Genomic DNA, 14,340 nt, shown 5'->3' with positions numbered 1-14,340 from the left:
ACCACCATCCACAGGCATAAAATCAAGAGTGTGATGGAACACACTGCACTTGCTTGGATGAGTGCAGCTCAGTCAAACAGCTTGATGCCATCCAGAAAAAAGCAGCTTGTGGTATGCACCATCTATTAGATGCACAGCAGCAACTCACCAAGACTTCTTCAGCAGAAGCATGAGAACACCATCACTTGCGAACCTCCCTCTAAGCCACACACCATCCAGATTTGAAACTATATCATTCCTTCAGTATCACTGAACCGAAATTCTGGAACTCCCTTCCTAAAGGAACTCTGTGCACCTACACCACATGGCCTGAAGTAGTTCAAGGCTGTGGCTCACCACCACCTGCTAAAAGGGCAATAAAAGCTGGCCCAGTTGACAATGTCCATGCACTGAAAAATATTTAAAAATCCCACTCCAGGAGGTGATGGCCAAGGAAGGTGTGGGCAAACAGACTCAGTATCAACCTGCAAATCCTTCAAACACATATCAATAGCATTAAGAATGCAAAAGATCCCTGGCCCACCATGTGATGGAAAGAATGTCAGAACCTCAGCCATCATTATCCATAGCACCAGACTGTAACATGAAGGCAAGTGCATGTTGCCACTGCAATTCTGCCTGTGAACTGTAATACACAGCCACAACAGATTTTGTACCACAAATACATCTGAATAATTCTCAATGTTGATAAATAATTCAGAGGTTAACACAGTTAATTTTCATCCTATTGAAGCCTAAATTCAAAACCTTGGTTTGTGACTATCTTCCCTCACAAATTTAATATCAGATTCAATCATTTATGGTTACTATTTGTAAGATGCTAGCTTACTGCCAGAGTTAACTAATTCTGTTTATTCTCCTCATAAATCCAGTGTGGAAACGTTCCCTTGTCAGTTACAAAACTGACTGTGGAAGAACTTGATATCATTACCCAAGCTGTTCTGCTTTTTCCAGTTTATTTGAAAAGTAAAATCTCGCGTTGCCGCCAACACTTTTTGGCTATATTTCCTCAATTTCCATATTTATAGACCTTCCATTACAGGGCGCCATGGTAGCAATGGTTAGCACTGCTGCCTCACAGCACCAGGGACCTGGGTTCAATTCCTGGCTTAGGTCACTGTGTAGAGTTTGCACATTCTCCCTGTGTCTGCTTGGGCTTTCTCTAGGTGCCCTGGTTTTCTCCCATAGTCCAAAGATGTGCAGGTTGGATGCATTGGCCATGCTAAATTGCCCCTAGGTGTTCATGGTTAGAGGGTTTAGCAGGATAAGTATGTGGGTTATGGGACAGGGCCTAGATGGGATTATTGTTAGTGCAGACTCGAACTGAATAGCCTCCTTCTGCACTGCAGGAATTCTATAATCAACAGAATCTGTAAAACAGCCTTTAAAAGGAGTGTTGCATTCTTTACTGTTCCTAACTTTACCCACATAGTCTGCACAACAGATTGACCTTACTAAAATAATTTCATTCTGTACTTAATATTGCAACTCCCTCTTCTTTCTATGGATCCTACAGGAATAATTAGCTTCCAAGCTGCTCAAGTTGTAGCAATTCCTCTAACAATGAATTCACCATGCCCTCAAGTGAATTTATGCTTTCGTGTACATAACTTCTACCTGGATAACCGTCACCACTCTCTGCAACGCCCTGGTCTTTTTCCTCATACTCAAGACTTTAGTATGGGAGGGAAAAATCCCATTAAAATATTTCAGTCTTAGTGACCACAGCTTTCCAGAAACCAAATCAGAATTACTTTTAGAATTATGCACTCAATTTTTACAGCATAAAAACAGGCAATAGGATGAAGGAAGAACTGAAAATTAGGATAATTTTATCCTATAACTTACATTAAGAAAAATCCATTTGGGGCACTGTCAGTCTGTAATTGTTAGAACTTTCTGCAAAACGTAGTATTGAAAGCTTCATGGCTATACTGAATGCAGCACATGGAATTAAGACTTTTCACACCAGAACCCACTATTTGGCTGGATACCCAATATGCTTTAACATAACAAAGAAACTTTTACTGAGTTAGTGGAATCATGTTGCATGCAACTGAAGCCTCATCTTGAATAGGTTTATTAATATCTTCACTTTTACTTCAGAGGATCACAATGCCACTCATTCAAGTCTACTTCTCCAATCTATTAGCCATTCCTTATGTACTGTTTCCATTTACCATATACATTTATAAGTACATTAGAATACATTGCCATTCTGTTTGAGTCCATATTACTTTAAGTGCTATTAAGCTCTCACTTTTTGCACTAAGCTCTGTGGTCATGTAATCAGCAAGTATTATATCACAAGTATTCTCCTCCATATCCTAAAAGGATAGCAGGGTATCAAGGAAGCTAGAATAGAACTCAGTTACTGCACTTGACAAAACTTTTAATTTATTATCACTTCTTGCTTTTATTCTGAGCCAATTTTCAATCAAAGTTAAACTTAACATGAATTGAGTGTTTCAATGTTCCTTAAAGCACACAGATGGAACTTTATCACATCTTTTGAAATGTAGGCCAGAGATATTCATTGAATAATTCTGATCTCAAAAAAACAATTCCAGTGATTTAAGGTTCAATTGAATCAAGGAAAATAACTGAATCATAGAAAAACCTTGTGGTCTCTGAGCAGAAACAACATTTTGTAAAATTTTCACCCATGTAAAACTACCACAGTAACTGGGTTAACTGGCCTATTATTGCCAAGTTCATACGTTACATCTTTTATTATCTGAAAAAAAAACTTGCTTTCTACTACTCACATACAATTGTGTTTCCACAAGTTCGATTCATATCCTTGAAGATTGCAAGCTGTCCCTTATTGGTTCTAAATGCCTGATGGACATTTATTTCCTAGGGTAGCCTTGAAAATATACTTCACTAATGTCTACATATTACAGATTCATTAGGCAACAAGGCTATGCTGACATACATTGAAAACACACACTTCTTGCAATTAAACCATTTTCTTGGATCCATTAGTGAATACCCCTCAGGGTTCTCTGTTGCCCAAAGTTAGTAGATAACCAGTGTAAATACTGCATTTGATGCTCCATCTATCCAGAATCTTACATTCAGCTTGAATGTTACAGTAAAACTGTTGCAAACCATCAATAGAAAATGACTCATTGCTTGACTCTGATCAAATTTTAGGCAGTGTTCAACACAATATCCAAGTCACTTAAGAGAAAGACAAATGTTTAAGTAGAGTGTCAGAAGACTCAATCCCCAATTCAATTTTGTTGCTTGTTTTTGTTCCTGCAAATGACCAGAAAATGGGCTCTTAATTCAAACTGACCCTGAAAATCACTTGCCCAACTGGACAGGTTGATTCTATTCTTCTCTTCCCATTCCATCACGCCAAAAAAAAAGGTTTAAGCAAGCAAGTACAATATGTTTACTGCAGCACATTTAACCCTGTTATGCTAGTGCTTTCCTGTTTACCAACATCATCTTCGGCACTTAAAAAAGGAGTGTGCAAAGAGTGAAATGTGCTCTCTGTAAATTTCTTCCTGCCACAAAATATGGATCAGAAGAAAATCTTACCACAATTCATACAAACTAGAAGATACTGGACTCAATTCCTGGTCTGTGTTAAGGTGACAGATTTCAATTAGACCAACAAAAAAAAACACCTGGAATTAATGCTCTCCTCTCAGGGGATGATCTAAGTATATTCTTTAAATAAACTTTAATTATTATCAGTATCATTTTTAAATATTGAGCTTCCATCTGTGATAACTTCCATGAACAGCCTGGTGACTCAACACAACGACTCAACTGGACAAAATACTGGATCTCTGCAAGAGCCAATGCCTTCAGGAGAGGAACTAAACTCTGATTCTGTTTTAAAAGAAGCTTCCTGTTATTCACAGTACAACCATTTGTATTCTGACATTTAAACCAGACAGGTTGGTGCTTCTATGCAAAGAAACAAAAAAGGCAGCCTTTTTCATTGTGAGCGCTAGCAGGGAAAGCCACCTGAGCCAGGAAAGTTGAATACTAGCTCAATACTTGAAGTTTCCCATTGTGGAAAATTCTCAATCAACCTTCAGAATGCAAAGGCAAAAGTGAAATAATATTGCCTATGAAATTGCTCACAGTAACATACAAAGATGACTCCTGCAGTGGAGTTCCGAAATAACAAGTAAAAGTAGGAAAGTCAGCCAGCATCTCTTAGAAGGGGTCAGCATTTTTGAAAAAAAAAATCTACATTGGAAGTGCTTCTAGTAAATACATACGGCCCCATTTCTTTACATCAAATATGCCAACATGCCAGCAATGGAAGCAACAAAAATACCCCAAGTGTTAAGTGCATTCGGGAAAAAGAGTAAAGAATTTATAATAATGCATATTTTTTACTTTTGCCGATAAAGACTAAAAATTCAGACAAAATTTTGAAGCAAATTAAGCAACAGGCAAAAGATCAATCTGCAGTTACTGTTCCAAAACTAACTCCATTTCTGGTTAAGAGTGTATTATTTCATAGTAGCTTACCATGTCATCAGGTCCTTACACTGTTAATTCTGACCAATGGATGGCAGGGAACATTGTTACTATGTATTGAAGGTATAGATCAACCATACTCATTTGGGGGGGGGGCGGAGAGAGAGCAGGACTGAGTCTTTTGAGTTGATCGATCAGCCATGATTGTGATGAATGGTGGGGCAGGCTTGAAGGACCAAATAGCCTCCTCCTGGGCCTGGCAACACGCACCATCAACAGGTCCAGGCAGCGGGCGATCGACAGGGCCAACCATCCCGACTGTCTGCCCCTCTACCGCGGCTACGTTCGCGGCCAGGTGTCCTTGGAGAGGGAGCACACGGTGTCCACAGGCACAGTCGAGGCCTTCCGTGCCCGTTGGCCACCGCAGGGGCTGAGGTGCCTTATAGACCCCGACAATCACATTTTGATTTGACGTGTCTTAAGTTTCCTTTGTACTTTTTGTTTCTGTTTGGGCCATTCCCCCTCCTTTTGGGGAGCCACCCCCTTTTTCTTTGTCCGAATGTAAATTAAGTTTGTTTGCTTGGTTCGACCCGAAAGACCGACACCTCCTGCTCCTATCCTCTGTGTTTTTATTATTGCTGGGAAGTTTAAAACTCCCCTGCAACTGCAAAGGCCAAGCAGTGTATGATCGTTTTAATGAGCTGCTCTTCAAGTGTTCTTTATATTTTGCTCCCTACAAGCCAAAATAAAAAGTCAGCAAGGTCTACTAATTATCTCCTGAAAGCAAACAAGTGTCATCAATTTTGCTACACCAAAGAAAAATTGCTACAGGATATTCCATTTGCCTTCAAAACTAAATTTCACAACCAGTTGAAAAAGTTTAAAAAAGATATTTTCTGGCATTACAAGTACAAGACTACTTCTTGTTATACCTTATGTGGAATATATTTTAGCAAAATTGCAAGTAGTTACTGAAATTATATTTGTAAAACTTAAAGAATCATCCTGCATGCTCAAGTGCAAATGTACACACTGTTAGCTGATTAGTTCAATCATGCCTTCACACACATTGCTGAATTTATTGGTCTCGGGTAGAACTATTTTAGATTTTGAATTGCATCACTCAATTAGAATCTACATGACTACAAATGCTAATGCAAAGTATTTTCCCCAAATTAAAATAATACAAGATTGTGAAAAACTGTGCAAGTGTTAAACCTTTTTGTCTATTGACAAATAAAAGAATTTTTGCAAAAAAGCCTCCAGAAAATTTGAAGTACCTCATATTTTGAACTAATCAGCTACAGAGGACAGTGAATCAATACTTCCCTTACGTCACTGATATCCACATCTTTTGCGAATGCTTGAAATTGATTTCTCTGGACATAACTTATGTTCATTACTATAGAAAAATTAAGGATTTCAAGAAGTTAAATTGAACTGGACTTTTTGTAAAAAGGAAACATTTCAAAATAATTAAACTCTTCGAACAGGGTCGTGCTCCGTACTGAGTTGATAAAGACAAATCAGGGCTCTCGATTTGATTTCAATTTCCAAGTCTCATTGAAAGTTACAATTTGGATTCGGGAAAATAAAAGATTGGTAAGAATACAGGAGATTCAAAGTATGGTCACTTGATTAATGTCGAGAAAAGCATTTTTACTAGTTTATAAATTAAAATAAGCAAGACGTTAGGAATTCGTGACATATATGACGGTAGTCCTCTGTATTTACGTGTACAGTACAGGCCATTGTCGACAAGTTGTCGAATTGGAGAGAATATTTGACATCTCCACCTCGACGCTTTCAAAAAAGTGCAGCTTAATCCAAACAAGCGATAGGCTCCAATAATTGCTCACCTGAAATGGTAAAATGTTGTCATTCCTCAGCATACTGTCTTCCATCCACGACTTTGGTGGGAAAGCAGAGCTGGATCTCGAGTACTTATGCGCCGGGATGTGGCTGCCGGGGAAAGGTTTCTTCATAGGGGAGATGGAGTTGAGGCCTGCCATCCCGCCGGTCATCCCTCGGCGGTGATCTCTGCCTTGGGATCCACCCCAGACGCCGACCCCGCCGCCGCCGGAGCTCCAGGAGGACGAAGAGGACGACGAAGGCGACGGGCTTTGGTAGCTGTTCCACGGAGAGGGCGGCTTGCCGATGCTGTTGGCCAAGTGAGGCAGCTGGTTGAAAGCGTTTCGGTGCGGAAACGGGGCTGGATGCGGGCTGGCCGGGGATCTCCTCTGCTGCTGCTGCTGCTGCGGCGGCGGTGGTGGCGGCTGCTGCTGGTGATGATGGTGAGGCGGCGGTGGTGGAGGAGGAGGGTGGTGAGGGTGGTGGTGAGGGTGGGGATGGTGGTGCTGCTGCTGCTGCTGTTGAGAGAGGGCCATCTGGGGCGAGAAGCTGCCCCCGAAGCCGGGGCTGACGTGGTGAGGGAAATTCTGGAAGAGCATGGCACCGTTGGCGGAGGGGAGCCCCTGGTGAAAGAAATTGTCCTCGCCGACGGTAGGAGGAGTCATCGCTGCTGACCAGTTGCTGAAACCGGTAAGGGAGGATGCGGTGGCGGCAGTGGAGGAGGAGGATGAGGAGGAGGCGAGAGACGCTGTGCCGGCCGGGCCGGCTCCGCCGAGCCCCGAGTTGTTGTTGTTGGAGGAGGAGGAAGAAGAGCAGGAGGAGGAAGAGGAGGAGGAGGAAGGCGGCGGCGGCGGAGGAGGCGGTTCGTGGTAATCGAAAGCCGGCAGGATGGGCGACTCCATCCTCAGCTTCTCCTTGCTGCTGCTCAGGTTGTCCTCCTCGGATTTGGGCGAGTCGGAGAGGAGGACGAGCTCGGGGGCAGCTTGCTCGAGTCTGGGAGAAAGCTGATGTTGCTGCTGCTGCTGCTTGGATTTCTCTGACAGCAGCAGCTCATCCTGCATGGTCTGCGGAGCCGAGGCAGGGAAGAGCCAAGCCGAGCCGGTGGCAGCGTTCTGTTGTTGGTGGTGATATCTGACTGGAAAAGCCACCTTACTGTTGGTATTATTGGTCTGAACTAATAAACCGAACCCGTAATCCCCCATCGAGCGAGAGAGTGACGGCCGCACAATTCAACCCCCCTCCCACCCACCCCCCAAACCCTCCTTTAGTTTCTTTCCCCCTTATATATACACACATATATAATAGTACAAAACAGGGGGGAAATGTCGAATCACCGCCCTTTCGGCACCACTTTTTTGCCTCAGAAAATCTAATTAACTGTTTCAAAACCAGCAGCTTTTTTTTGTATCTCCCGTCCTCTCCGACCGGTTTCCCTCTCACATGTCGACTATTACATTATATAATTATGTTTCTCTATGGAATTCCTCCCCCCTCTTCCGTTAAAAAAATTACGGAAGGGGATTTAAAAACTTGTCTTTTTTTTGCCCCCTCCCTTTCCCTCCCACCCCCCCGGCGGTTCTCTCACTCTTCACTCTCCGCCCGCCTGCCTACACCAACAGACTGAACGCACTGACAGAGTCGCGAGCTTCTTCCTGTTCGACGGTTTTCAGGCCCCTCCCCCAACGCCACCCCATTCGCCCTTGGGTCCGACCAGAATGCGCCGGCTTTCTCTTCCGGTTCGGCAGTTTCAAGGCTTCCCCTCGTTCTCGCCCACCCCCGGCAAGACTCCTTTGCATATTCATCTCACGTCACAAACGGGAAATCCGCACGTGGGGGCACGCGCGGATTTTAAACGCAAGGGTTCTAACCGCCCGCCCGCCCGGGAAGGGCACTTAGAGCTTGACAGGGCTTTGTGTTTAAATAAAAAAAAGCATTGATATTGGTCATAGTTTTATTCAGTGTGGAAACTCCACACTAATGATTGCAAATTTCATATATTGCAGTAAAATTACAATGGAAAAGTAATATATATATATCAGTTCCCTTATATGAACATAAAATGCAAGTTCACAATTCTCTCCACCATCCTCCAGTAGCCCATTGACTTAAGTCTTTCCTGGACATTTCTGTTCCCCCACTGTCTCCCCATGACTGAGACTTGATGATCTATGTTGAAAAGTGCACTACCCACTCTGTTGCAAAAAGTCTAATGACATTGTACATGCAAAATGATCCAAAGTCTTGTACTTTCCACAGCCATCAAGAAAATGTCAAGCGGACGATGTGGCAAGAAATATTTCCAGTTTCCCAATGTGAAAAGTTGAAATTAAGATCAAAGCAAGATGTCCTTTTTTCATTGAATCATAGAATTCCTACAGTGCAGAACCAGACCATAAAGCCAATGGAGTCAGTACTGACAACAATTCCACCCAGGTCTTATTCCTGTAGCCCCATGTATTTATCCCACTAGTTCCCCTGACACTAAAGGACAATTTAACGTGGCTAATCCACCTAACCCACACAACTTTGGACTGTGGGAGGAAACCAGAGCACCCAGAGGAAACCCACGCAGACACGGGGAGAATGTGCAAACTCCACACAGTCACCCGAGGCTGGAATTGAACCCAAATACCTGGCACTGTGAGATAGCAGTGCTAACCACTGAACTGCCCCTTTTGACTACTGTGCACCCTTCTTTTAAGTATTCTTCTGCCTTTAGGTTACTTTTCATACATGTTACAGTTAATTTTCATTGACTAATCTAAGAACCAATTTTGGAGATCAGTTTGGATGCTGATCAGGGTGGATTAAGTTGGGAACAGCAATTATTACTGCTGCAAATCTGTACTCATTCATAATCTTATATGATCAGGTGGCTCCAGAGTGCAAAGTTCAAATTGAACTTTAGCATCTAATGAATATTTCCAAACAGTTATGATGGGTGGGCTTAATGAATTCCTTCTGTATTCTATTATCCTATTAATATATGATAAGTGACTGACTGGGGCCGTAATTTTGGTACAACCCAAGTTTAACAGTTGCTGTTCAGTCTCCACTCTCTGTTAAAACGATGCCACATGCAGCAATTCATGAAGGCAATTCACAACCATCTTCTCAAGGGCAACTAGGGATGGGCAATAAATGTTGACCAGTCAGTGATGCCCATATCCCATGAATGAATGTTAAAAAAAATTAATGCTCAGGTAAGTGTGGTTCAGCCCAATTCATTTAAAACCAAAGATAACAAAAGTTATGAAAATAGCAAAATTGAATCAAGGTCAGGTGAATAAAAAACAAAAATCTACTATTGCCTGTCAGTCACACAATGATTTGGTTGATACTCAGAAATCATGCAGCTGTAAAATGTTGCATGAAACATAAGCATTTACTTGGAAGGCTCTGCACAGTGATCCTGTGTCCTTCATGGACCTACTTTAGTGCCTGGTGACACATTTCAGTATCACAAGACTTTGCCCATGCTGTTTCACTTTAACTAAATAAAGCATAATGTAAATAAAGGCCCTAAGTGTGCTTATTGCGTTGTTTTCATAACAGACATGGAAAACTAAAGGATGCAGTATAGAGAGGATGGATGTGAATGAATCTGTGACACTGTTACAAAGAAGAGCTTGGCAGTTTTCCCCATAATTCTGACCAATATTTATCCCTCTGTGGAGCCTGGTAATGCAAAATTGGTTTTCTAGAACATTTACCATATTTCAAATTGACTCTAAAGGGCTTTGAAATGCCCTGAAGTTGTGAAAGGTGCTATACAAATGCAAGACTTTTCTTTCAAGATTTGCTTTTGAATAGCTTTTCAGTCGCAAGCAGCGAAGATGCATGATTTATATAGAAGCTTTTCAAAAATAGAAGTTGCATCAGTATATTATACTTAAGGTTGATGGTTTCATGGAAAAATGAAAGGAATTGTGAAATTTGATCCCTAGCTGCCAGTAATAATTCTCTGAATTTTATATAATAAAATATAATGTGATTTATTCAGTCTCAATAAACCAATGATCCTAAATGTAAATAGAATTATGGAAATTTGTCCATAAAACACAGATTAAAATTAAGAAATCCAATGTAATAAACACAGAATTGGAGTTTGTAGTCAGAAACAGTGCCCCTGATCAGCCTTTATTTTTGATTCTCCTTTTAAATTTCCCACCCTGTAAACCATTGTCCAACAAAAGGCAACCAACTCTGCCATTCTATGATCAAACAATAGCAGGTTCTCAAGATACAGGTTCTCAAGATACTTTATGTTGCACATGTTCCTTTCTTTTTAAAGTTTGTCCCAGATTTCTTTTAGTCATTTATCCTGGATTCAATTTTATAAAAAAATTTCCATTGGAAATGTTAGCACTTAAGCTCCATTCCCTTTGGGGTAGGATTTTTGGAAGCTAGTCTTTTCCTGTTGATCAATTTTGCAAGCAAATGTGGCATCCTGACCTAAAGATTATCTGCAGCCTACATAGCTGAGCACATGAATAGTACAGCAGGGTATGGGGCCATTCTTTCCATTAAGTCTGTGCCAGCTGTTTTGAAGTTTGTCTCACTTACCAGCACTTTTCCAATAGTCCTGTAATTATTTTTCACCTTCAAGTATTTATCCCATTCTCTTTTGAAAGCAACAATTGAATTTTTCTACTACCCTATTAGGCAGCCATTTCAATCCACCTGTAAAAAGGGCTTCCCCATGTCGCCTGAAATTGTACTTACTACAACTCTAATACTGGGATTGGTAGGTGGACTTTGTGACAATCATAGAATCTCTACAGTGCAGGAGGAGACCTTTCGGCTCACTGAGCCTGCACCAACAACAATCTCATTCAGACCCTATCCCTGTATCTCCACATATTTACCCTGCTAATCCTCCTGATACTAAGGGGCAATTTAGCATAGCCAGTCAACCTTACCCACATATTTTTGGAGTGTGAAGGAAACCGGAGCACCCGGAGGAAACCCGTGCAGACGCAGGAGAATGTGCAAACTCCACATAGACAGTCACCTGAAGCCAGAATTGAACCTGGGTCCCTGGTACTATGAAGGAGCAGTGCTAACCACAGTGCCACCATGCCACCCATGTCTGGAATCTAAGAGTATATTGTAGTGAAAAGATTCACATGTTAATAAATAATTTGATAGACTGTGATGTGAATGCCTCCTCCAAACCCATAACCATCTTTATTACAGCCATTGGGGTGGTTAGTCCCTTAAAGCAGATAATTTTATGGACTCCCACGAATCAGATGCAAATACGCTGATGGATACCCACTCAGAATGTACAACATAGCCTAGGCCTCCACTCATGGCACCTTTTGGCTTGGGAGTCGGAATATTACCACTATGCCAAAGGTTCACTACAGAGTAGGTTGCAACAGTCTTGGATTTGCATAACAGAAGATTTTTAACACAACCTTTGCAAATGAAACATCGCTGGTAACAATGTGTATTCAAAGAAGTGACAAGCTCCATTTCTGGAATGCAACAACCATGGTTGGTATCAAATCTGAAATATGTCAGCTGTCATGATTTTGTTTAAATCAGAAAAGGTTTGCAATAAAACTGGGATTCTTTTTTAACCAAGAAGCTTTGTAGACTGAAAGTAATGAAATAACAAATCCATTTAAAATAGTAGTAAGAGCTGGAGTATCATCGAAAAAGTGATGACTAACTAGAGTACAATGGCATTGCTATAGGATGCTGCCTGATATGTGGAAATACAAATATGAAGTGAGACTTGAGGAAAAACCTGATATTGTTTTTGTTAGATCAGAAGGGATTAAGGAGCAATTTGATAGAGGTGTTAAAATTATTACAAGGAAAGGGATAGACTAGATAGAAACATAAGGTTTCCACTGATTAATGGGACTAGAATGAACTGACATAGATATGATTAAATGTAAGGGATTTAAGAGAGCGAGTATGAAAATTTTGCTTTTATTACACAGCATTATGCGGCTGTGAAATGCACAAACGGAGTTATAAACTGAAGTAGATAACTTATCAACATTTTAGTTAGTCAAATTGAAAATAAAGGGAGTGAAAATGATTAAAGAATAGGAATGACATGTAGGATTAGGATTACTGCTTATGTGGAGCATAACACGAACGTACACTAGTTAGGCTGAACAGCTTACTTTTAAACTGTGATTTCACATTTCACATAAAGGCATCATCTGGTTACCGTTGGCATTGGCAAGCAGGTCTGTCTCCACATGACAAGCACGACAAGTGAACCTTAGCAGGTCACTTGTCATCAGTGCCTGATCAAGAGGCTGGACATGGGAAAGGTGTGTGGGGAGGGAGGGGTACCTTCGAGTGCCACCCCTCCCTTTCTTTCCCTCTCCCTTGACACCACCCCCCCCCCCCCCCCCCCCCACCATGAAAACCCTTTGCAACTGCTACCCATTACTTATATGTCGCCTGCAGCCTTCACAATCCTAGCATTCCGGGGTATCCTGGCAGATCCACTGCCCTTCAGCAGGGCTGCAGAGCACAAGGACTGCCTGCTTCTGATTGGTCAGCAACTCTCACTAGGAGTGACTTCCATGCCAAGAGTTTTGGTTTCAGGGGAAGGCCAGCCAATGATCTCATCACTGTTTAATTGGCATGTGGCTTGGTAGGCCTTCCCAAAAAGAAGCACCGCAGGTCTTTTGTCAGCTCTCCAGCTGGCAGGAGAATCCCCCAATGTCACAACAAGATTCTGCCCTCTGACTGAGAAACAATTACTTAAGGTGGTACATAAATGTACAATACTAGTTCAATTACAAGTTCATCTGATAGTAAAGTGCAGTTCTAAACTCAGCAGTACAGCCGGGTGTGGTAAGAACAGTACAATTTGATTCAGCACTACTGGGTTAGGGTCCTCACTCCTGTTCAATATCCAGCCCAAGTCTAGTGAAATTGCATGTGTGTGACAACTGGAGTGGACTTGGTTCCAGTGAATGGGTAGAATGCTGAAAGATCTGCTGACACTACATGATTCGCACATAAATAATTACCAGTCAGATAAGGTGCTGTAGGAATATAACAAACCAAAAGATCAATACCATCACAGAAAATGGATCGAAGCAAAATTAGTGAAAGGAAATAAATATTAAACGCTTTTTATATGAAATGTGAAGAAGAAAGTTTGCTTTAGTGGGAAAGTGGATCCCCCTTTTTAAGTATCTAATCAGTGATATTGGACTGAATTTTGCCACAAACATCAGAGGCCTAACAGCAGGGTAATCTCTCAGTTATGAACTTTCATGAGGTGACAGTGTGCCTTGCAGCTGAACTTTACAGGAGGCAGCCAATCTGTAGGTTCACATTTACTGCACAATTAGTGCTGATGTTTGGGTTTTGGAGGTAAGAGCTTCAAATAGCGTGATCCATTGCAAGGAGATCAGCAGCCCCGAGTCTCTAATCAAGAAGAATGCAGGAACTGAAGGAGCATTGGTAGTTGCCATCACTGTCAGAGGAGCATCTGAGACCTTATTAGGGCATGACAACCAGAGTTATCCGTCTTCAGGAATTCCAGACTCATTTTTAGGAATTAGGAAGCCAATATGTAATGCCGCCTTAACCTCCTGCTGCACAACGAACACCTTTCATTCGCCAGGGTGTGGACTGAGCAGGAGTTGGGGGACAGAAGAAGGCATGAATACCAGCAAAATTGCTGTGTTGCTGCAATAATTGCCATGAAGTGGCTCCTTAATTAACTCGATTGCATTCCCACTGGGCGGATTGTCATCATTGCTATGTAGTCCGCTTCTGAGAAGAACGAGGAAGGAGGATGTCGGAAAGCTGATGATGCTTTTAATGCAATTTTCCTTCCCCACTCTCCCACAAGGGCTGGGGATATTCTGCCCATTGAGGCTTGCAATAGATTGTGCTTTAATGTTGATATTTTCATTCAAATGTACCAGTTTCAGACCCTACTAAATTGTCCTTGAATGAAATGGGCTAAATACCCACCCTAGAACATTTACCCTACATATGTGGACAATTTCTTTTGAGTAGCAGTGAAAGTTCAAGGATTTCACA

The 14,340-nt window shown here is 41.8% G+C and overlaps 1 protein-coding gene across 2 annotated transcripts in view; it reads right to left on the bottom strand.

Moving 5' to 3' along the window:
• The window catches only part of cpeb4b (cytoplasmic polyadenylation element binding protein 4b), an 87,937-nt gene extending 80,073 nt beyond the window's left edge, over nucleotides 1-7,864 (bottom strand). For both annotated transcript variants that reach the window (XM_080201681.1, XM_080201682.1), the window contains exon 1: nucleotides 6,312-7,864. In XM_080201681.1, the coding sequence (XP_080057807.1) occupies nucleotides 6,312-7,505 (1,194 nt within the window). In that variant the 5' untranslated portion in view covers nucleotides 7,506-7,864. The remainder of the gene's footprint in view (nucleotides 1-6,311) is intronic.
• Nucleotides 7,865-14,340: the final 6,476 nt, after the last annotated feature.

Source organism: Carcharhinus amblyrhynchos, chromosome 13 (genome assembly GCF_965287045.1).
Source record: "Carcharhinus amblyrhynchos chromosome 13, sCarAmb.v2.hapA, whole genome shotgun sequence".
In the NCBI taxonomy this organism is placed as follows: Eukaryota; Metazoa; Chordata; class Chondrichthyes; order Carcharhiniformes; family Carcharhinidae; genus Carcharhinus; species Carcharhinus amblyrhynchos.
This window is presented reverse-complemented; position numbering and strand designations above follow the sequence as displayed.